The sequence below is a fragment of the Salvia splendens genome, chromosome 3 (assembly GCF_004379255.2).
Source record: "Salvia splendens isolate huo1 chromosome 3, SspV2, whole genome shotgun sequence".
In the NCBI taxonomy this organism is placed as follows: Eukaryota; Viridiplantae; Streptophyta; class Magnoliopsida; order Lamiales; family Lamiaceae; genus Salvia; species Salvia splendens.
Genome location: NC_056034.1, coordinates 13,972,229 through 13,997,103, shown reverse-complemented (window position 1 = coordinate 13,997,103; position 24,875 = coordinate 13,972,229). Strand labels below are relative to the sequence as shown.

The following is a 24,875-nucleotide window of genomic DNA, read 5'->3' as shown; positions in this document are numbered from 1 at the left end:
CTCTTCATCTACCTTTGTACTGCCCAAGGAATGAATCATCTTTCTTGAAACGAAAAGAGTATTAAATTTTAGAAATAATCAAAATCAGTCAATTAAAATAAGATAATTTGCTCTCTAAATTATAACTAGCCGATTCAGACTGAGATACTTTTAGAAATAAAAATCAATTCACTCATTTAAACTTTAAAGCACAAACTCTAAATTCATATAAAAATAAAGTGTGGCTCTACTAAACTGGGCCTGGGCCGAGGTTTGAATGGGCATCTGCTCAGACCCGTCTTGGGTTTGTAAAAAGGCCCATTTAGAGTCCAATTTAACTCCCAAGCCCAGCCCCCGGTCTACTTTCAAATTCAATCAATGTTGCTTCACAGATGTGGACTGGACTTCCTTAATCTGAAAACAATTCAGAAACTTGGACTGCATAAAGTTCCATTGACAGAAACATGTTTCTACAATCTAAGCAGCATAAGGAAGCTAGCAGGAAATTACTAATGAGTTCCATCTGTTGGCTATTATATTATTGATATTTGTCAGGCACACAGCAAAAATGGTCCAACGCATAACATCTATTTAGCATTTTTGCTATATCATTTTTCTTTAAAATAATGTCATTGCGTCACAAATATTAAGTTAAAGCATTTCCAAGCTATAGTTAGAAGATAAAACATAAAATTCTCAACAACATAAAGGCTGTCCAGAAAGTCCCCTTTTACCAATCAATTTTCATCTTTACAATAACCATGTACTGTTGCTAAATAAAAGGCACCCCCAACTTTGTTGTCCCAAATTCCATTAATGAGAAAACTTTATTTGATTAAATTTAGCTTATGATTTCACAGCTTACTACATAGAAATTAAAACCACTTTCATGCTCACATTTCAGTGGCTAAAATCATATTTTCAGATTGTATACTAATCACAAAAATCAGTTTTTTCAACAATTTAATCAAAAATCTCTCAAATTAAAGTCATAAGCTTATGGACAACATATTTTTTTCCAAAATAAGTCATATTTATCATACTTGTAATATCATAAAATAGCTCCAATTGCATAATTTCAAAGTTAAAACTAAAGTTCACCACAAATATAAAATCCTCAACTCAAAGAACCCCAACTTAAATGTAATGCTATTTTCGTGATCCAATGAAGTTCATTCTATACTCATATTCCTTCAACAATTATCAACAAACAATTTGACAATTGAAAAGAGAAAATTGGGAGCTTTTCATTATTTCCCCTACTCAAGCCTAGAATCCCAATTCGCTCTATAAAGCTGAAACCTAACAATAGAAGCAAAAATAACATTATAACAGAATGCACATCCATGAAAAATAGGAAGCAATGGGATGGGAACCATGGTCGAGCCCAAGAAGCTACAGCTGTGAAGTTGATTATGAGGAGTTAGTTATCAGCTCACATATAAAAGGGCTATGCTCTCACTCATTTGAATAACAACACTCGACAGAAAAGAATATGGATCTTTGGATCGAGCCACGTAAATCCCCCTCTGTTTTAACTTTCCTTGTTCTTCATCGCCTCTTTTACAACATGAGATGTATATGTATACATAATACATGCGGGTCTATATTTGGCTTTTGTTCAGCTCTCCGATTGCCACATCTCCTTCTCGCTGGTTGCTTCCTACCCAACTCAATTTTCAATTTGTATTCTTCTCTTGAATTATAGGTATGAATGGATTCCAAATTGGAACCTACCTCTTTCTATACTTGAATTGAAAAATATGACACATTTTAATTTCTTTTTCTTATGCTTTAGTTTTGAGAGTGGAATTAAAAAGATCTCATGTTCCATATGTTTGTGGATTTCATGGTCAAATTTTGCACTTTTTTAAAAAAAATTCTTTTGGCCTACTTTCAGTTTTTTTTTTCATATTCTTGTATATCTTCTTCCACTTTTTAACATGATGCAATGAAATTGATCTTTGTGTATTGTCTAATTGGAAATAAATCAAAGTTTAGTAACTTTGATACAAATATGTAGTTACGAAATTGGCAATATTATACATATTGTAGATATGTCATGTTGAAAATAATTAAAAAAACTGTTCAAATTTTGATGATTTTTTCTCTATATAAATCTTCTTCACCACTTTAATATTTCATACAATATTATACATGGACTTTGAGCATTGAGGATATGTAGGCATCTCAACTTAAATTTTAAATTTAAGTTGAGCTCAAGTTGTCACACCTCAACCCCTCTGACGTATACTCTTTTAATAAATAAATCCTTTATCATAAACACAATCAATACATTTATCTAATTCATAGAACACACATATTATATAAGTTCAAACCAACACTTATCCGATACATATTTCAAAATATCTTGTAAAGTAGTGGAACCCTCTCACCACTCTATATACTATACATTTATCTACATGCAAAAATATGAGGAGGAGAAGGTTGCCAATATGCGTCAGCCACCGAACCTGATAACACGTGGAGTTCCTATGACCCATGTCAGTCAAAACTTTACTGATATCTTATTCCTGAAAGATTTAGTGGTTTATATGAGCCACAACTCAGTATATATAAATTTCCACCTTTAGTCTCACATGATACAAACATCAAGCATATTCTTTTATAAATACATATAATCAGAAACAAATATATAACATAATTTAAAAACAAACCATTTCATATTCATATGCATATGCCACTCTATTCAGTTTATTATTCTGTAACAGTCAAGCCTGGTATCTGTCCGGGATTCCTCTATTACCCGAAGGTCCCTCTGTAATTGGACTCATAGGTCCCTCTGTATTTGACCCGAATGCCTCTCTGTAATTGGACTCATAGGTCCCTCTAAAATTTCAGATCCAGTACAAGGCTGTTACAGATCCTCTTTAATCCAATGATTCACATAATCAGTATCATAAACATATCCTTTGCACCAATAACATATCCATATCATATTCCATCAAATTATCCAATATATCTAAACAAACATGTCCATTTCAGCAATCAAATATTCATATCATATTCGACCATCAAAATCAAATAATTCATAATCATATCAATTTCACACCATATAATCCAATAATTCACTCCAATTCAACATATAACAATCAACCACATAACACATGTAAAACTAAAAGTGTGATTCATACACACCTGCGCATGATAGATAACCTGGTCGAACACTAGCTCTTGATTCCCGATCTACGTTCCTTGATCTTGATCACGATATAATCAATTCAAAAACTCAAATCTCTTCTTTCTGTTTACCACCCTCAGATTGTATATACTATATGGTTGTTGCTTCTAAATCCTAAATAACCTTCTCTTTATTGTTTTGTTCTTCTACTATTCATATTTTGTTTTAATAGATTTCGTTCCTTCTAAATTATATGTATACCGTAGCTTACTCCCCTCCTCCTACCTAATTCTCATCCTTTAAAATAAAGAACAAAAATATTCTATAGTCATGTACATTGACGGCATAATTAGGTGACTCACCTTATATTTTAATTTATATTTTATAAGAAAAACAGGTATAAAATGAAAACTAAAACGTGTAACCTTTATAAAAATTTAGGCAACACAATAATATGTTAAAATGCTCATTTTCTATGCCACGTACAACATATATTTATTTAATGTATATCAACCTTAGGTTATCCAAAAACATGCACATATATTAAACTTATATATGTGTATATAAGTACGTACATAATAGTAGTACTATATTATCTCATGCACATATACACAAGTTACACATTTATTTTAGCTATCTAAAATTCACGTACACATACACACTTATATATATAACATACAATTATACAAATAATATTATAAATATGCAAATTGATGCATGTTTCGGGTTAGGGATGTCACACAAGTCCTTTTCCTTTATTTCTTTTTTCTCCCCTTTGTTTCGAATATGTAATTTGTAAATTGTAATCGAGACTTTAAGTCTTTTGTAATTTATAATTTTTAAGTTGTAATTTGTAAATTTTAAGTTGTAATTTGTAATTTTAAAGTTGTAATTTGTAATTTTGAAGTTGTAATTTGTATCAATAAAATTGTATTTGTACATCGCTTTATTCTAATTTTATTTATGCAAGTATATTTACATTTTTTACTTGAATTACAAATTTACAATGTAAAAAAAATACCTTGAACCGCCGAACCGGACGAACCGGCCCGGAACTTGCCCGGAACCGGATAGGAGCACGCGGTTCCGACGGTTCACGTGAACCGCCGGTTCACGGTTCAAGAACCGGAACCGCCGAACCTAGGACGGGCCGGTTCAGGTTCATGCTTTTCTTGAACCGGAACCGGCGGTTCCGAACCGTGAACCGCCGGTTCGCGAACCGTGGTGACGTCTAACTGTTACTACTTACTTTGCTTATTCAGTCCTTCACTTTTTTAACCATTTAATCAGATGAACTCTAATTTTGACTAGTATTCCCACTGTTCGCCAGTTAGGTTATAATTTAGGCTTCATTTCCTTGTACTATGATAGAAAATAATTATTTCCATCATTTAGAATACGTATTAAAGACAACATATATGAATACCAAGATAAGTGGTTGTTCGTTTATTTGTAGGACTTGTATGGCAAAGAGAGATGTTGTTGTACAATGCCGCCCTCAAAGGTGACTTGGCTAAAACCGAACAACTGACGGATGAATTCCCCGACCTTATCAAATTCACATTGGGGTTCCGGGCTGAAACACTGGTCCACATAGCTGCCGCCACTGGGAATTTTGAATATATGTCCAATTTGCTAGATTCAACTTTAAGAGAATACGCGCTAACCACCCTGAAGGATATCTCTGGCAACAATCCATTACATATTGCCGCTCTGGCCGGAAGCTACAAAGTGGCAGAATTACTCATGTTAAGATGTCCGTTGTTGCCTTACTATACGAATCATTCAAGCAAATTTCCCCAACAATGCGCAGCTGAATGTGGTAATAGACAAGTTCTTCATCTTTTGATTTCAACTACTTCCAATCTTCCTCCCATTGTGCAACCACGACAACCACGGCTTAGAATTTTTTTTTTTAATTGGTGGTCCTCGTATTGCTCCGGGCACTAATCCCTTTGGAGTTGACAGTTGCAGCTTACTTCTATCTACACTGATTAAATACGACTATTATGGTGAGTAATTATATTATCATCTATATTATACTAGTTCTTTTTAAGTAAAATACAGTTTCTAATTAATTATGTATGTGCAGATATGGTGTTAGAAGTTTTGCACAGATTTCCATATATTATCCGAGAGAGTCAGCTGACTATTCTGTTACTTCTGCTGAATATGGCAAAATTTCCAAAACTGTTATGTGAAGAGGACAATCCCTCCTTCTCGAAATATTGTAAGTAGTTAATTACATTCCTAATTTTATTTATATACATGTTTTTTGTCTTTTTAGATAATAAATAAATAGTATGTTTTTAATTGTAGCTTCTGATTATCAAGCAAGGAAGCTTCTTCGCCAGAAAGCATCTGAACTACTGAAGACTCTTTGCAACTACCTAAGCCGTATGGATTATGAGTATGCATCTAACTACTGTAAAAAGGTGGTTCTCAAAGAAGCTAAATCGGGCCATTACATCATGGTGATGAAGATAGTGGAAATATTTCCACTCGCTGTATATTTCAAGAATGAAAGGGGTCAAAGTATTATTTATTTTGGGATTATACATAGGAATGAACAGATTTTTAATCTGCTGCATAACCCCGACGGCTTCCGATACAATGTAGCTGCAAGTGATGATTCGGGAGATACTATATTACGCATGGCTGCACGCTTGATCAGCCCCCGCACAAAAGGAACTTGATCTATAGCGCTACATTTCAAATGCAACAAGAGGTGTTGTGGTTTGAGGTACGTAATGTATTCTTTGTACATAAACGGACACAAAACACATAGATAACTTATACTATAATCTTGTGTTTATTTGGTTCAGGAAGCAGACAAATTTGTTATTGATCCTACCATCCGGGGACAAAAGAACAAGAATGGAGAAACAACTAATATGATATTTACAAGGGAGCACAAAGGGATGAAGGAAGAGGTTGAGAAGTTTTTGAAGGACACTTCAAATTCGTGTTCCATCATAGCAGCAATGATAGTCGCCATAGTCGTGCAGCAGCAATCACATATCTAGGTGGCGACCAAGCATCGGGATACCCGATGTTCGCCAAATCAGCTGCTTTCGGCGTGTTTGTCTGGGCAAACATTCTATCACTTGTGATCTCGATGACATCCCTGCTAGTATTCCATTCTATACTTAACTCACGTTATTTTGAGCATGACTTTGTGATCGCACTACCTAAACGGTTGTGCTTGTTTCTTCTATCACTTTTTATAGCAATTATACTCTTATTGATAGCATTTGGGGCCGTGGTTTACTTAGAGTTTGGGGGTGATAGGGCATGGGTTCTCGTCACCATATGTGTACTTTCTCTTATACCTATGTCTGCTTTCTTCCTTCTCCGGAACGTCATATGTTCCACTTTTGGCCGGGGTCGGGGCAATTTCGGTTGTCGCTCATTTCTTTGACGTTATTGATACTTGGTACCCTAATGATGACTGAATTCTGGATTCTAATTCTCAATTTGAAAGTTTGAAAGACATTAAGGCTTTGTAAGATGATTCTGATGTTGAATGGTTGAGACTGTATTTTGATATTGCATTGATTTGATGTTGTGTCATTGTTGATAACTTCGTGTGCTGTTATTGGTGTGCTTTTTGGGTCTGTTTACTTGTGCAAATCGAAGCACTATTTCTATATATAGCCTTCCTTGCAAATCGATATATATACTGTAAATTTTTCCAGGCACTACCCTGATTATTACTATTAATCATTGTGATGTTATTGGTGGTGCTCTTAGGGCCTGTTTACTTGTGCAAATAGAAGCTCTGCTTCTATATATAGCATCCCTTGCAAAATTTTCTTTTCGCCTAATAACAACCAATTAGGATGTGTAGTGCTTGGTTTCTGAAAATACCGAGCAATTGCCCACAGTTTCTTAGAGCATCCGCATCGCGTCTCGATGCGGGCTCGATTTCATCTCTCCGAGACGAGACTGCATCGAGACAGCGATGCAAGATCCCGTCTCGTCCCCATCTCGTCCCGTAGCTCGCCCGGAAGAGGAAGCTGACGAGCCAGCTCGCCACGCGCCTTGCCCACGTGGCGAGCTCCCGTTGGTCCGTGACGCCCGCGAGTGGGCATCTTTAATTTCCGTTTAAAATGTTTTTTTTTGTTTTTTTTAAGATTCAGGAAAAATTTGAAAATTTTTTAAAAAAAACCCAAAATATACTAGCCGTTTATAGCCGTTTTTACAAATTTTTAATTTTTTTTGTATTTTTTTAAGCCCTCAATCACTTCTATAAATATCAAATCATTCCCACAAATTAATCCACCATAAAAAAAATCTCTATTCTCACTCAAACACTCTACATTCTTCATCTCAAAACATTATTCTTCTCCCAAATTTAATCTATTCATGGATCCATTTGAGCAAATGCGTCGAATAATGGAAGAATCGCTAGAAGAAGATCGACGTAGAGAGGAGGAGGAAGCCGCGGCGCCTCAAAGGCGATCCCGGATTTACATCCATCGTAACCGAGAGGAAGTCGCCGCGTTGGTACGCGATTACTTCTGTGAGAACCCGGTATGGGGAGAGACTTACTTCTGTCGCTGTTTCTGCATGCGGAAATAGCTATTTATGCATATCGCAAATACAATGGCAGCCCGAGAAGAGTACTTCCAAGAAGGATTCGACGTTGTTGGCCGTCTCAGTCATACGACGCTCCAGAAATGTACTGCAGTAATCCGTCAGCTTGCTACTGGACAAACGAGGGATTTGTTCGACGAATACCTGCACATTGGGGAAAGCACTAGGAGACTGTGTTTGATGAACTTCTGCAAAGGCGTTCGGGCAGCCTTCACCGACGAATTTCTCCGGAAGCCAAGCACCGCAGATTGTTTGTTTCAGCTCTGACTTCACGAAGAAGTGCACAGATTCCCCGGGATGCTTGGCAGCGTCGATTGCATGCATTGGCAATGGAAGAATTGCCATGTGGCGTGGAGGGGGTCATACACGAGCGGCCATATGGATTTGGCATGCGTATTTCTCCGGAAGAATTGCCATGTGGCGTGGAGGGGGTCATACCCCACCATTATACTTGAGGCCGTTGCCGACTACCGGCTATGGATTTGGCATGCGTATTTCGAGGTCCCCGGATCGAACAACGACGTTAACGTGCTCAACCAATCTGACCTCTTCAGCAAAGTTTTGAATGGTAAAGCGCCGGCCATCAACTTCATCGCTAACAACCGTCAGTATAAAATGTGGTACTATCTTGTCGACGAAGTGGCCAACTTTCGTGAAGGCGTTCAACAAGCCGATATACGAAAAACAGGCTCTTTTTTGCACAGAAGCAAGAGGCTGCTCGCAAGGATGTGGAGAGAGCATTTGGGGTTCTCCAAGCTCGATTCAACATTATCAAAGCCCCGGCTCGTACGTGGTTTATGGAGAATATGGTTGACATCATGTATACGTGCATAATCTTTCACAACATGATTGTCGCCGACGAAGGACCTGAGGCGGGAAATTGGTTCGACCCTGAAACCCCGGGAAGCTCTACCGCAAGTAGTCCGCCTCGCAGTGGAGTGCATCCGTCTTTGCAAGAGCGACTGTCTGTTCGGGCAAAGACACATGATTCTACCGCTCACGCCCAACTCCAGGAGGATCTAATGGAGCACATTTGGGCAAAATTTGGCCACCAGTAGACACACATGATCGTCATTAGACAAATCTTTCTTCTGCTTCTTTGAGTTTTAAATTATGTATTTTTTAAATTATGTATTTTTTTATTTTTTTTAGGATTTTATTAATGTGGTTTTTTATTTTTTTAGTATTTTAAGTTGTAATTTTATTTTGTTTAATGAAGTGTGTTTTAATTAATAGAATTTGTTAGAAATAAAAATAAAAAATGAAATTGAATGAATAGCTAAGGGATGAGATGGTTAAGAGACGGTTGAATGGAGGTGTTGTCTCTTAATTAAGAGATGAAGTGAAAAGTACATTGGAACCCATGAATAATGAAGAGATAAGACGGTTAATCATTGAAAAACAATGGAGCAAGGTAATCTTGGTACTACAAGAAAGTGCTGTAATAAATTAGCATTGAGAAACATGACTAGCTAGGTTTCACGTAGTAGACCCTAGTAAAGATCTACAGATTTGATTAAGAAATTTGTAAGTACAAAATATCTCAATTTTTAATTACAACTATTTTACTAATACAATTTAAGTATTTTTCAAAAGGCGAGCAAAGAGGTAATATTGCAACCAATCAATTCCTTAGATGAGCTATTATTGGAATAACACATCTTAATCCCCAATAACTTTATAACAAGCAGGTTCGAAAAGCATAAAACGAACAAACAAAGCCGAGTGATATATCAATATTTTTTATTTGTACTGTATTGATTTTATCATTTATCATAAGTATTTCTAGAAATAAAAAATAGAAATAAAAAATACTAATATTCTCCTATACAACCTACTTATTATTAAGCTATATGGTTTTACAATATGTGGCTATTTTATAAATTTAATTAGTTATATGGGTACACTGCACACAATAGTGAGATATGGTAATTCGAGATAACGGAAAAGTTGACGAACTGCATTAGAAATATGGGTGCAATTTGAGGCCTTAGAGCATCCACAATGGCGGCGAGCGGACCGGCTAGCCGCTAGCCGGTCCGCTCGCCGAACCATTGTAATCGGCTAATCGAATTTCAGCGAAAAAATCGGTGAGCGCACGCCGATTTTCGAGCACTCGCCGATCCGCTGGCCGCCATTGCAGGCTCCGGATCGGCGAGCGATCGGCGAGCGGATTTTTTTATATTTAATTTTCGAAACACTATATATACGAGATTTGCACGTCATTTTCATTTGCACCGCTTGTTTTAACGAGTATTCTCTCTATCTTAATTTCTGTACAAGAGCAACAACGCGAAATAGATAACAACAACGAAGGTACTCCAGTGACGAGCGGGTCTCAAACTCCCTAGGTACCCATGGGAGGTGAATGGGGTCTGATGCCCGGGTACTACAACATGTACCTGTGGCAGCAGATGATGCCCGGGAGGGTAGGCGGGGGTAGTATGCCCGGGATGGCAGGCGGGGTTAGTATGTCGGGATGGCAGGGAGTACCGGAAATGCATCCCGGTATGCAGATGATGTCGGGGTGGGCACCCGAGATGCAGATGATGCCGGGGGGTACCGGCGATGCAGCCCGTGCCGCAGGGGACGCCAGGGGGGGACAACTATCGCCCCAGTTTTGATTTTTCGACTGCTTCTTCGCACACATCGACCCCATCGGAGACGCAGTTCACGCAATTTGAGACTTTCTCCTTAGAGAAGTTGGGGTTTGATCTTCTCGGGGTTCCGGAAACTCGCGTTCAAACGGGGGGAGTAGGGCGGGGTCGGGGTGGCCCAAAGAAGAAGGGCAAGGGAAAGGGCAAAAGGGTCGTCGAGTCGTCGCAGCCGGTTGATGACGACAGCCAGGTACGGAGGAAGTGGACGGATGTGGAAAACGTCGCGCTGTCCAAGGCGTGGGTGAGTGTTTGCGATGATCCCCTCACTTCGAACAATCAGAGGATCGTCAACTTGTGGGCCAAAATAGCAGCAGCGTACAAGGCATTTTGCCGGAGGGGAGGCCACACAACGGGGAGGAGTGCCGTAAGGCGTGGGACCGAGTCAGGGCTGGGGTCTCCTGATTTTCGGGCTTGTACGCCAACGCCCTCCGCATGCAGAGCAGTGGCCAAACTGACGAGGACTGCAGGAGGATAGCGGAGAAAGCCTTCCCCGTGCCCGGGCTCTATAAGGAGTTCACCTACTGGAACTGCTATGAGGTGCTGACAGACTCCGAGAAGTTCCGGGCAGGTGTCGACGCTGGCTGGCCGAAGAAGCAGCGACTGAACTATACCGGTGATTACAGCGGCAGCAGCAGTGGTTCCCACGACCTCCCCGAGGGTGCTCAGGAGCTCCCGTCCCCTCCATCGTTCACTCGCCGAACTCGCCCGGCTGGTCAAAAGCTGGCCTAACGGGAATCGAGGGGGGTCGCCGGGGGGTCCCAGGAGGTCCAGTCGGCATCCCCCCTGTTGGCCAGTCGACAGCCGATCTCAACTTCTTCGCGTGTCAACAAACGCGGGCTCAGATGGTCAAGACCTTAGCCGATTGGAAGACGGCAACTGACCCCGAGGAGAAGAGTTTTCTTCACGCAATGCTCGTGAGCATGCGAGCCGATTTGAATGCCGCCGCGGCACGGTTGGGGGGCGGCGGCGACGGAGGCGACGAGGAGTGAGACGGAGGCGGGTTTTTTTTAATTAATGTAATTTTTTTTTAATTAATGTACTTTTTAATTTTAATAATATAATTGAATTTTCCCGTATCTGTGTGGTAAATTTAATTCCGTATTTTGTGTGATTGTTAATTATTTGTTTTATATAATTTTGAGTGATGTGGCTAGGGTATTGCTAGGCTAATTTTGGGCTATTTGCTTGTTTTGATGATGTGGCAGGAGGATTTTTAGTGCTGATGATGTGGCAGAAGTAGTTTGTGGGTAGGCTATGGCTGGGCTATTCTTATGGTGGATGCTCTAATGCATTATTCTGCTTACCTATAATCGGGAACGAATATGAAGTATAAACTAATGGTGCAATGATGGAGTCGGATTTACCTCCGGAGCCAATTCCAAGATATGTGCATGGAGAAGCTTCAGAGCATGAACAACATACATACGGTCAACTCCAATAAGATACCATCTAAAGTCCTATAATTTCGATTTTTTTTAATATTTTTCAAACTATTTTTTCACTATTTGAATAATTTTTGGATGAAACTACTCTCAAGTCCTAATTTCAATTTATTGTAATTAAAGAGAGACACAACTTTCTTAATCTATCTCTCTTCTTCTTCTCAACATGGACTATTATTGTTGGAATAAGAGTATTAATAAATTTTAAAAAAATCAAATTTTTGCCACACGAATGGGCCTATTTGGACGCAGTATGTTCCCTCTCGTTCTATGTGGATTTGTTAATTTTTGTTATCATTGTTGGTTTAGACTTTAGAGTCTTAGCCTCTTTGCTGATTTATATCATGGTCATTAGTTGTTGGTTTCGATTTCGTTGCCAAGTAAAGATTATTTTTAGATCTATAAATCATTTTATTTGTCTTATGATTCCAAATGTTGCCCCCTTCTCAATCTTAATTTGGCATGTGGTATATCGAGTTGAATTAACATATTTACATACAAAAACTCCTAGAGAGAGAAACATTGTTGCCATATGGCCTCATCGGAGAAGCGGTGCTTATAAGATTAGGACTAAAATTGATATCAATCCAAAGTCAATGGACTAAAAAAAATATTTTTTCTATCATAAATTTGATTTTTCCATAAAATTAAACTTGATTGTGAAAATCATAAACTTTGGTAGAGTTTGAGATTTCCCGCATTGTTATTTATGGAAAAACGCATTATCTGTGGCCTTTATTTTCAGAAAAACCAAATCATGAACTTGAATAATAGTGTATGAATTGAACTTTGATTAATATGGACATGACACATAATACTAAAAAGAAATTATAATAGAAAAATAATTTTATTTTGCACTTGTATATAGTATATACTTATAACATATCGGAAGAATCTGCAACTACTATAGCACAAGAAGTGTAATAAAAAAGGTATGGTTTGTCTCTTCATGTGCCCTTGTACCACCCAAAGAAGGTACCACCCAAAGAAGGGATCATTTTTCTTTGATATAGTCATTCTAAGACATTAACGCATTGTATGTAGATTCTGATTTTGAATGTTTGAAGATAATGACTGGATTTTGATGTTGGAGATGTTGTCTATAAGCACTAATTGTTGCAAAAATAGAGAGATATCTTTTTTCTATACTCACTATTTCTTCTTAGAAATCAAACGAAGACGTTAATTATAGTCTGTAACGTTGAGTTGCAAACTTATCTCACATCGGAGAATGAAGAAAGCGGTAAGCAATATACAACTGTTGTCCATTACAATTAGTTTGAGGCCATGAAAGACCCCGATTTGGGTCGGGTCTTGAAAGAACCCGGTTTGGGTCGGACCCTAAAATACTTGTGTTAGAGTAATTGGAAATTGGCGGTCCTTGTATTGCTCCGGGCGCTAATCCCTTTGGAGGTGACAATGGTTGCTTACTTCTATCTACAATGATTAAATACGACTATTATGTTGAGTAATCACATTATCATCTATATTATACTCCCTCCGTCCCAAGCTACTCGCACTTATTTCCTTTTTGGGCGTCCCAAGTTACTTGCACTCTTTCCATTTTTAGTAAAAATTTTCACCTACAGCCGTCATTTTTTACTTTCCTATACACTCATTCCTTAATCTCCGTGCCGAAAAGGAAAGGAGCGAGTAGCCCAGGACGGAGGGAGTACTACTTATTTTTTAGTAAAATACAGTTACCGACTACTACTGCAAAAAGGTGGTTCTTAAAGCAGCTAAATCGGGCCATTACATCTTGGTAATGAAGATAGTGGAAATTTTTCCGCACACCATATATTTCAAGAATGAAATGGGCCAAAGTTTTATTCATTTGGGGGTTATAAATCGGAACGAGCAAATTTTTAATTTGCTGCATGACCCCGACGGCTTCCAATACAATGTAGCTGCAAGTGATGATTCAGGAGATACTATCTTACACATGGCTACACGCCTGGCCCCCCGCACAAAAGGAACTTGATCTATAGCGCAACGTTGTAAATGCAACACGAGGTGCAGTGGAGTGACACATAGAGTGTCACTTAGTCGGAGTCGAAATAGCAACAAAGTAGTAATAGATAATGTAAGTTTTAGAAAATTCTTAATGAATAATAATAATAATAATAATAATAATAATAATAAAAATAAAATAATATGGTTAAACCTTGAAATTTTCTTTCTCATTTAATTATATTAGTTTGAAACTAAATTAGTATTTCCTATTGTGATATTTTCAAAAGGGTACGTTCGCAAGTAACGTTGGAACGAAAGGTTCAAGTTAAAGGAACTAAACGAATAAGGTGAGCTTTCCTATGCTAGACTACAAATCGCAATTTATGAGAACGCGAACACATGTTCGTGATCTTTAGAGATGTTGTCTTGCCATAAATGTTTTGTGTATGATGCCTATCTGTTTGGCTAAGGCCAAGTGAATTATGAATGATGACATATGTGAATCGATTCGATTGTGAGTCCTGGTAGGATGGTGTCCCTACTTGGAACCTCTGACCGTAAACGGCAGAGAAGGTGACCGTGCGAGAACACCATCTCGACGGCACAATGTGATCAGATACGGCTAAGTACAGGAAAGAGGGCCCAATGTGAATATTTTTAGTAAGCTCGGGTCTTTTCAATAAAACCCCGAGTATTACTGTGATGATGGCTTGACAATATTTTCAAATGTATATGTGTAATTTTCGGCAATATGTTCACTGAGTACTTTTGTACTCAGCCCTGCATATATTTTTAAATGTGCAGGTTGAGTCGTGGAAAGGGGGAGGGACAAGTGCTGTGGAGAGCAAGCTAGTAGCTAACTATGAATAAAACTCTCGGAGGTTCATGTCTCCACACATGGACCGCGTTCTTTTGTTTCCGCTATGCCGGTTAAAAAAAAAAAAAAAAAAGAAATGCCTATTTTACTTTTGACTCTGATAAACATGAGTTGTATGAACAGTCACTCGATTCTGTATAATCGAGCGTATTTTGTTACAAGTATTTTCCTTGCTTGACTTCATTTTTGCGTGTCTCGCTCTGCATGGGCTTTAATTTCCCCTAAATTCTATCCCCGCTTCTTATAATCCATCCTTAGTCACGGTTTTCCGGGTTATGCTATCCCTAGCTAACTGCGGTCGTGACAAGTGGTTTGAGGTACGTAATGTATTATTTGTACATAACGGAAAAAAAACAAATAGATAACTTATACTCCCTCCGTCCCAAGATATTAGACTCGTATACCACTTTTGGGGTGTCCCAACATATTTGAGCCATTTCTATTTATGATAAAAATTTACTTTATTATCAACTCCACTACACCACTAAACAGTCTAAACAACCCCTCCTAAATTCTTGTGCCAAAAGAAATGAGTCTAATATCTTGGGATGGATGAAGTACTATAATCTTGTGTTTATTTGGTTCAGGAAGGAGACAAATTTGTTACTGATCCTACTATCCGGGGACAAAAGAACAAGAATGGAGAAACACTCGGTATGATATTTACAAGGGATCACAAAAGGATGAAGGAAGAGGCTGAGAAGTTTTGGAAGGACGCTTCAAATTCATGTTCCATTATAGCAACACTGATAGCCGCCATAGTCTTTGCAGCAACAATCACATATCCAAGTGGCGACCAAGCATCAGGATACCCGATGTTCGCCAAATCAGCTGCTTTTAGTGTTTTTGTCTATACTTAACTCACGTTATTTTGAACGTGACTTTATTTTCGCGCTATCTAAAGGGTTGTGCTTGGGTCTTCTATCACTTTTTATATCAATTCTACTCTTAGTGATAGCATTTGGGGCTGTGGTTTACATAGAGTTTAGGGATAATAGGGCATGGGTAGAGTTGTTAACTGGACCGGGCTGGCCCAGCCCAGCTCGGCCTAGGCCCAACCCATTAGTGAAACGTAGCGGCCTTGGGCTAGGCTCATTGGTTGAAGTGGGCTCCATTTGGGCCATTTTGTAAACCCAGGCCCGGCCCTGGCCCTGGCCCAGGATCATCTGAGGCACAGCCCAGGCCTAGGGTCGGCCTAGGCCCAAGCCCGGCCCATCTAAGGCCCACCGTATATAATTAATATTTTTTATATAATTAACCATTAATAATAGTGTATTTCTCGATTTATGCATATCATCTTGTGCATGACTCGTGTTAATATTCTCTATATTGTTCCAATTTATGGTTTAAAATGGTTGTGAAGTTTATATTTAAAACGACTACTCATATCTTGGTATTCAAACCTCAATCTGTAATGAACAATTATGGAGTATGATTTTTAAAATTTATTAGTTACTCCATCCGTCCGCGAATAGGATTTCCGTTTTGCCATTTTTGTCCGTCCGCGAATAGGAGTCTGTGTTCACTTTTACTATAAATGGTAATAGAGTCTCACTTTCCACTAACTCATTCCACTCACATTTTATTTAAAACTAATATATACAAGAGGGACCTCTATTCCACTAACTTTTTTCCACTCACTTTTCTTAACATTTCTTAAAATCCGTGCCGCCAAGAAATTGGACTCCTAATGGCGGACGGAGGGAGTAGTTCATAACTTATATGTCATTATCTACTTACAATAGTGGTTCTTCCTTTAGTTATGCACTTTTAGACAAAGTAAAGAACGGGAAAAATGATATTAGTACAAAGTCAGCAAATGAACTCAATCATTATATCAGTTTAGATTTCGTGTTAGTGAGACATATATACAAGTAACAAATTAGTATATGTTTTATTTTTGCGTATATTATTTTTAAAATATCTTTGATCTACATAAATAAAAAATAGTTCAAATAAAGCCTAACCCGATTTAGACATGGGCCTGGGCCAAAATATAGGCGAGCCTTAGCGGGCTTGGGCCGGGCCAATGGGGAAGTGCTTTTTAAATATATGATTTTGGACTGTGAAACTCAATTGCTCGACATAGGTATAATAATTTCATCATACAGTTGCAAAGTGCAATCTAATTTATAGTTGGATAAAAAGTTGATAAGAGTATCTCAAATTAAATAACCAACAACGCCAATGGAAAGTGCTTGCCACAAAATAACATGGCCGTAAGCGGTGAAGAAGACGACAATGGGAAATTGGGATAAACACTAAATACAACATCATAAACGAAATGAGATTATACATGCAACTTGATCGTGTTTTATACTAAATTGGTTTCTAGTTAATGATATCTAAAATGTATGCTAGGTTAGGGAAATGTACGAGTACGAATGCTCTGCTTCCCGAAGACACCACCACCATAAGTGGAAGAAATGACATCCCTAAGAAGTGTGTACTGCAATAGCACGAATGAAGAAATGGGCAGACAAGTTAGTGCACCCACCGGCAACAGAACCCACGCCTTCTTCCTCCCAAACACTAGATACAACGTCGAACTAAAGGCTATCATCATAAACAAGATTGAAAGGAAAAGTGTGAATAGACCAATGGATAGTCGCTTGGGCAGTGCATACAGAAAGTCATGCTCGGCATAACGCGAAGTGAGGATGGACAAGAACATCAAGAGGGAAGTAAATGATGTGAAGAGTGAAACTGCATCAGAAACTGCAAATATTGTGAATGCACTTGATTCATAGAGCATCGGATAACCAGTATCCGATTGGTTGCCACCCGGAACTGTGATAGCCGCAACAAACACAACAGTAACAATCAATGCTGCAGCAATACTACATGAGTTAGCTGTATCTTTCATCCATGTCTCTCCATCTATTTTCAATTCTCTATGTTCTTCTGTAAATATCATTTCAACCGTTTTGCCACTATAGTTTTGTAGGCCCCTCGTATAGGAACTAACAAACTTACTAGTCTCCTGTTAGTCACAATAAAACAATTTTTATGATTGAAGTTAGTTTCCTTGTTTATATCATACGCGTTATAACTATGAATATTACCTGAAACCATTGTATTTCACGTTGCATATGGAGAGCTGCACCTGAGACTAAATTGAGCTTGTGAAAAAGTGCCAAACGCGCCGCCAAGTGAAGGATAGAGTTTCCATCATTGTCGATTGCATTTGCGTACTGGTATCTACACATACTGGTCATATTCAAGAGATTAAATACGTTCTCGCAACGGTTCTTGATGGCCAAGTGGAGAAAGTTCTGATCTAAAGAATTCCGAAAATGAACTGCAAGAGGAAATGTCTCGACAATTTCTAGGACAACATCATGGCTTCCTGATTCGGCTGCTGTAAGCATGGTTTCCGAGCAGATAGCTGCTGCATCATTGTAGTCTAACGATTCCATATGTTTGCACAAGCATTTCACAAGCTCTACTTAGACGTCACCACGGTTCCGGAACCGGCGGTTCACGGTTCGGAACCGCCGGTTCCGGTTCAATAAATTGATGAACCTGAACCGGCCCGGCCAAGGTGTGGCGGTTCCGGTTCGTGAACCGTGGAACCGCCGGTTCAAGTGAACCGTGGAACCGCCGGTGATTGGCCGGTTCCGGGCCGGTTCCGGGCCGGTTCGGCGGTTCGTTTTGATTATTTTTTTTTTTTTTTTGCATTTTGTAAATTGTAATTCAAGTTTAAAATGTAAAAAAACTTGCGTAAATAACATTAGAATGAAGCGATGTACAAATGTAATTTTATTGATACAAATTACAACTTTAAAATTACAAATTACAAGTTAAAATTTACAAATTACAACATAAAAATTAGAAATTACAACTTCAAAATTATAAATTACAAAAGACTTAAAGTCTTCATTACAATTTACAAAATTACATATTCGAAATAAAGGGGAGAAAAAAGAAATAAAGGAAAAGGACTTGAGCTCAACTTAAATTTAAACTTAAATTTAAAATTTAAGTTGAAATATAAGTTGAGATGCCTACGTATCCTCAATGCTCAATTGCATTTTGGAATCAAAGTCCACGTAGTTCTCTTACCTTGCTTACCTATTTGGCTTGATCGGAAGTATTGGCGCCTACTCTTCTTCGTCGGGGAAGTAGTCTTGGTCGGGTTGTACTACTAGTTTGTCCCAATCCGGTTCTTGGTCTCTAATTTCGGCGGAGCACCAATCATCAAGTAACATGGTGGCTTCCATGTTTTGTCCGGTGAGCCTACTTCTTCGGTCGTCCAAGACGTTGCCTCCAACACTAAAGGCGGACTCGACGGCGACAGTGGAAGCCGGAACCGAAAAGATCTCCTTGGCCATTGATGCAAGGATGGGAAAATCTTTCTCGTGTGAAGACCACCAATCTAGGACGTCGATTTGTTGGGGAACGGGACCTCCTTCTTCCTCATTGAATGAAAAGTGTGAGTCTAAATATAAATCTAACTCACTTACCGAATGTGCCGTCCTTCCTCCGCTGCTGAAGGCGTATAGGTCCGCCAATTGGGATTGGGTGTCGGGGTCATCAACTTGGAAGAAGCCAAAGTTCTGTGTTTGACGGGGGGGTCTAGGTCGAACTTGGTGGGTAGTGTTGTACTTGACTTCGTAATCGTGAAAGAGAGACCGCAAGTCGAACTCAAAATTTCTTTGGAGGCTTGGGAGGTGGGGGAGGTTTATTTGGAATGTTTGGGCAAGGTTTATGTAGTTGTCGTCGTCGTCAGTTTGCAAAGCTCGGAGTGGTTCAAGATCAATAGAAGCTAAACTGTTGTAATAAAATTCTAAAATTTTGAAAGTACCAACTAGTTTCCACTTTGGATCCAAAACTTTGGCAAGCAAAAAAACTGTTGGGATCTCATTGAAATACTTGAGCCATTTTTCAACCATGTAATATAAAACACACATAAGCTCAAGATTGTTTGCGGAATTTTTCATTGCAGTTTTAAAACCAAGTGATATGATCATGCAATGTTCTAAAACACGAACGGATGTGCAATAATACACACCCGATAACTCCATAGTTGCACTTCGAAAATTTTTGAATAATTTAAATAAACTCAGGCTTTGTTCCCAACAAGAAGATGTTAGATATAAATCATCAACAGGGTAAGTTCTATAAAAATCAACTAAATAGTCTATATGCTCCATTGTAGATTGCAACATGTCATATGTAGAGTTCCATCTAGTAGAAACGTCTAAAGTAAACTTTGTGTACCTTATTTTCTTCGAGTGGCAATACTTCTTCCACGCCTTGCCAATTTGAGGCTTCCAGTGGATCAAGGATACAGCTGTAGTAATAGGTTGAATATGTCTTTGCCATAAAGACAAAGCATCTTGTACACATAAGTTTAAAATATGACAAATACATCGTTGATGAAAATACTTACCACTTATCACCGGGGAGCAAGCCGCAATTAAATCGGATATACTTGCGGTGTTGGCGGTTGCGTTATCAAAACCAACCGAAAATATCTTGTTGCATAACTCATACTCATTCAAAACTTGAATAATTAAAGAAGCAATTGCTTGTGCGGTGTGTGGGGAAGGAAATTGTCTAAAACCAATCAAACGTTTATTTAAAGACCAACTATTGTCTATAAAATGACAAGAAATACCCATGTAAGAATTTCGTTGGAAAGAATCCGTCCACACATCGGAGCAAATATTAACTTTGTGCCCCAAGGTGGATAGACTCTTTGCAATTTCCATTTTTTTTTCAAAATACTGCCGGTTGTTAGATCTTTGAGCAGTAGAGGGGGAATTCTTTTTGCAGCAACATTAAAAGCTTGTTGCATAGTCATTTCATATTTTCTGTCATTAAAAAAATTGAACGGCAAATGTTTCATTGCCGCCCATCTTACCATGGTATCGGTAGTATTTTTGGGATCGTATTTAAATAGTGGCGTACCTGTTTGAGACGATGAGCCGGCGGGGAAGTTGATTTGGGTTTGGGATCTAGAATGCCCAAATTCCACGGGGTGTTTTGCCTTCAAATGGCGTGTGAGAGTACCATATCCCCCACCGATTACAAATGGATAGACTTTATCGCAATAGTTGCAATAAGCTTTGAACTCGCCTGTCTCCACGGTAGTGGTCGAATCATCAGGATTAGAAATTACCACCGGGACCTTCTTGTAATGTTTGGTGAAGATGTCGGATTTCAACTTTGGAGGCATCTTCTTCTTTTGTCTCCCGGAAGGAGGAGGAGCTTCGGCCTCCTCGTCATTTTCGCCAACTTGGCCGGCGCTAGAAGGTGGGAATTGATGCGATCCATCGTCGCCTTCGTCCGATGATAGATTCACATCGTATTCGAAACGCGAATCCGAATGTGGCTCTTCGTCGCCGAGGGTGGCAAGTAACAAGGCCGCATTTCGATCTTCTTCCTCCTACGAGAATTATACACATTAAAACATATCATATAACATATTAAAACTTACTAAAACATATTAAAACATATAAAACTTACTAAAACATATTAAAACTTACTAAAACATATTAAAACATATTAAAACATATTAACATATTAAAACTTACTAAAACATATTAAAACTTATAACATATAAATCAAAGGAAGGACCACGCTGAGGCATTCCACAATAGGCCATCTTGCACAAGGATATAAGAAAAGGCGGTAGTCCGCACATAATCTTTTTCCGAGCAAGTATACCAAATGGTGCTCTCAAATTAAAGACTTATCATATAACATATTAAAACATATTAAAACTTACTAAAACATATTAAAACATATAAAACTTACTAAAACATATTAAAACATATTAAAACATATTAACATATTAAAACTTACTAAAACATATTAAAACTTATAACATATAAATCAAAGGAAGGACGACGCTGAGGCATTCCACAATAGGTCATCTTGCACAAGGATATAAGAAAAGACGGTAGTCCGCACATAATCTTTTTCCGAGCAAGTATACCAAATGGTGCTCTCAAATTAAAGACTTATCATATAACATATTAAAACATATTAAAACTTACTAACATATTAAAACTTATATCATATAACATAATAAAACATATTAAAAAACTACTAACATATTAAAACTTATTATAACATATTAACATAGTAAAACATTTAATTTAGAAGTTTAGAACTTACTTGTAATCGAAGAGCGGCTCGCCTTCCCACCTCCTCCGCAACTTGTGCTCTAGAAGGGGCACGACGACGACGAGAGTCACTTTGATCTTGGGCAATTCCCTTGCCCCGATCACCACCACGACGAGATGAAGACATGATATTATGGAAATTGGAAGTAGAGAATAGAGAGTAGTGTTTATGTGATATTAACGTAAACAAGAACAACGTGAGTAAATTATGAGCGCAAATAACGTAAACAACTTGAGAGAAAGAGGATGGAGAATAGAGAAATTGAGATTGAGAGAGAAATTCTTATCAACACAAGAATGGGGTAAGTAGAAAATGAAGATGAGGGGGTTATTTATAGGGGAAAAATGTGATTAAAAAAAGAAAAAAAAAGAAAAAATTTCAAATTTTTGAAATCCGGCGGAACCGCCGGTTTACCGCCGGAACCGCCGGTTTACTCGTTGAACCGCCGGTTTTTGGTCAGAAACCGCCGGTTTCGTCAACGGTTTTCTGACAAAAACCGGCGGTTTCTGACCCGGTTTCTGAAAAGGCTACGTCTAGGCCGGTGGTAGCCTGAAAAGGTGTCGGAACCGGTGAACCGCCGGTTCGGAACCGCTGGTTCCGGTGAAAACCGGCGGTTCGGAACCGCCGGTTACGGTTCGCAAATTTCATGAACCTGAACCGGCCCGTCGGAACCGCCGGTTCCGGTCACGGTTCGGAACCGCCGCCGACGGTTCCGGTTCCGGTTCGGAACCGCCGGTGACGGTTCCGGGCCGGTTCAGCCGGGCCGGTTCGGTTTGGTGATGTCTAGCTCTACTATTTGCTCGCGCATCAATTTCTTTTCGTGAAACCTGTTAATCCCTGGCACTGAAATGGAAACGTTCAAAAACATTTCGTGTATAGAGATTATAGCTTACTTACACGAGTCGTAAGATTTAGAATTTATTACCCAAGTATTTGATAACTTGACAAAGAGTTGAGTGCATTTTTAGGACAAGCTCGCGCCACTTTGAAGGCTCTACATCAAAACCATATTGTAAGAAAGGGAAGTTATTTTTGGATGTGAACATGACTCACTTGCCTAAACTAGTATGATTCTCAACGTCGAACGATTGCGACTTCGCATCCATCTTCAAAACACCTTCAATTTCATGCAATACTCAGAAACAGAAGTGCCAAAATACAGAGTTAATTAAGTACTCACACCAGTATATGAAACGTTTCCAAAAACTAAGATGATTGTCGCCATCGAATGCTGTGGCCTTGACTGCTATCTTATTCAAAACTCTACCAACAGACTTCGGTTTCATCCATTCCAAATCGGGATACTTGCCAACCAAATCCAACGCCATATCTGAATGTCATATAAACATTATATTATATAATCATCACCTGATTTGTTCATATACATATCTTGATGAACTACTCACCGAAAAAATCAGACTCAATCATCGAAAGAAGAAGCCATACGCATCCGTCCCCAGCAAAGGGATTGGTGTGATGTTTATCGTTCGTATTGGAAATCAGCAACTGAAGAATTTTCCTATGACTGTATTCAGCTGCAAAGTGATGAGGGAATTTGTTGTCATTGTTGAAATTTTCCAATATTTCCAATCCCACATCGGTGGGCTATCAAATGTTTGGGGGTGTGACTGCCTATAAAAGGAGCTCACCCCCCCATTAGTTAATATCCCCAAATATTGTATTCTCTTCTCCGTCTATATATAAGCGGGCTCTGCAGAGGGTGCTCGGAGATGTAGGCATTTTGGCTGAACTCCGTTATCAAAGTTTCGGGTGTGTTCTTTCTTTGTTATCTATTTTGTTCCGCATTTATTTCTGGGTTTATTTTCTGTAGTGATATTGTATTCAATATTATTTGCGGGTTTGGTAGTAGTGTTTTGTACGGTTCTTTTGGGTGTTTTTATATTGTGATAAATACACCGACTGATAAATTCTGTTAGGAATCTAGTATTTAAGAGGGACAGTATCCACGCCAGTCTTTCCAAAGAATTTATTTGGAGAAGTAATTTTATCGAGTAGACCCCATTGGGTTAACTTTGAAATTAATGAACCGGTTCATTTCACTATTTGAGAGAAAATTACCCGGTTTTCTCAACAAGTGGTATCAGAGCCAAAGGTTCGTCCTTGGTTCTGTTTGTTTGTAATATTGAATACTTTATTTTGAGTCTATAATGACGGGTTATGATCAAGAAAACAAGGCTAGTTCTTCGTCATCGTGGTCGAGGTTTCCACTGTCAAATATGAAATTGACAGTGGAGATATTTGACGGTACTGGCCATTTTGGTATGTGGCAGGGGGAGGTTCTAGACTCTCTTTTCCAGCAGGGTCTTGACATTGCCATTGAAGAAAAGAAACCAGAAGATATAGATGATAAAGATTGGAGTACCATAAACCGGTTAGCTTGCGGAACAATTCGGTCGTGTCTGTCCAGGGAGCAGAAGTATGCTGTCAAGAATGAGACTTCTGCACATAGATTACGGAAGACACTGGAGGACAAATTTCTGAAGAAGAGTGGTCAGAATAAGCTCCTTATGAAGAAAAGGTTGTTCCGATTTGAATACCGATCAGGTACCACTATGAATGAACACATTACTTTGTTTAACCAATTAGTAGCAGACCTGCTAAATTTAGATGTGAAATTTGAGGATGAGGATTTGGCATTGATGTTGTTGTCGTCTCTACCTGATGAATTTGAACATCTGGAGACCACATTACTCCACGGTAAAGAGAATGTGTCTTTAGATACTGTATGTTCTGCTTTGTATAGTCATGAATTGCGAAAGGCAGATAAAATGAAAGGCAAAGCAGTTACAGATGAAGCATTAGTGGCAAGAGGTCGTCAACAAGGCCGATCAAAGGAGAGAAGGGGAAGGTCCAAATTGAAAAAAACGAGTTGCCAAAGATGAGTGTGCTTTCTGTTATGAGAAAGGACATTGGAAGAAAGACTGCCCAAAGTTGAAGAAGAAAGAAAAGGCTTCGCAAGATGCAAATGTTGCTGAATGCGAAAATGATGCGGAGTCAGATTGTTCTTTGACGGTTTCACCTTCAACATCGCATCCAGACGAGTGGATATTGGATTCAGGTTGCACCTA

The 24,875-nt window shown here is 38.7% G+C and overlaps 1 protein-coding gene across 1 annotated transcript; it reads right to left on the bottom strand.

Moving 5' to 3' along the window:
• Positions 1-17,011: 17,011 nt before the first annotated feature.
• On the bottom strand, positions 17,012-18,068 carry LOC121796619. The gene is made up of 2 exons (XM_042195431.1): positions 17,715-18,068; positions 17,012-17,632 (listed from the first exon to the last, which is right to left on the bottom strand). The coding sequence occupies exons 1-2, from the start codon at positions 18,066-18,068 to the stop codon at positions 17,012-17,014; spliced, it is 975 nt and encodes a 324-aa protein (XP_042051365.1).
• Between the last annotated feature and the right edge of the window lie 6,807 nt (positions 18,069-24,875).

What these genes read in the sequence shown, in the direction of transcription:
- LOC121796619 (XM_042195431.1), bottom strand. Translation starts at nt 18,068, where the DNA reads ATGGAATCGTTAGACTACAATGATGCAGCAGCTATCTGCTCGGAAACC. An exon ending in GTGAAATACAATGGTTTCAG is followed by an intron (nt 17,633 to 17,714) that starts GTAATATTCATA and finishes TGTGACTAACAG; the next exon opens with GAGACTAGTAAGTTTGTTAG.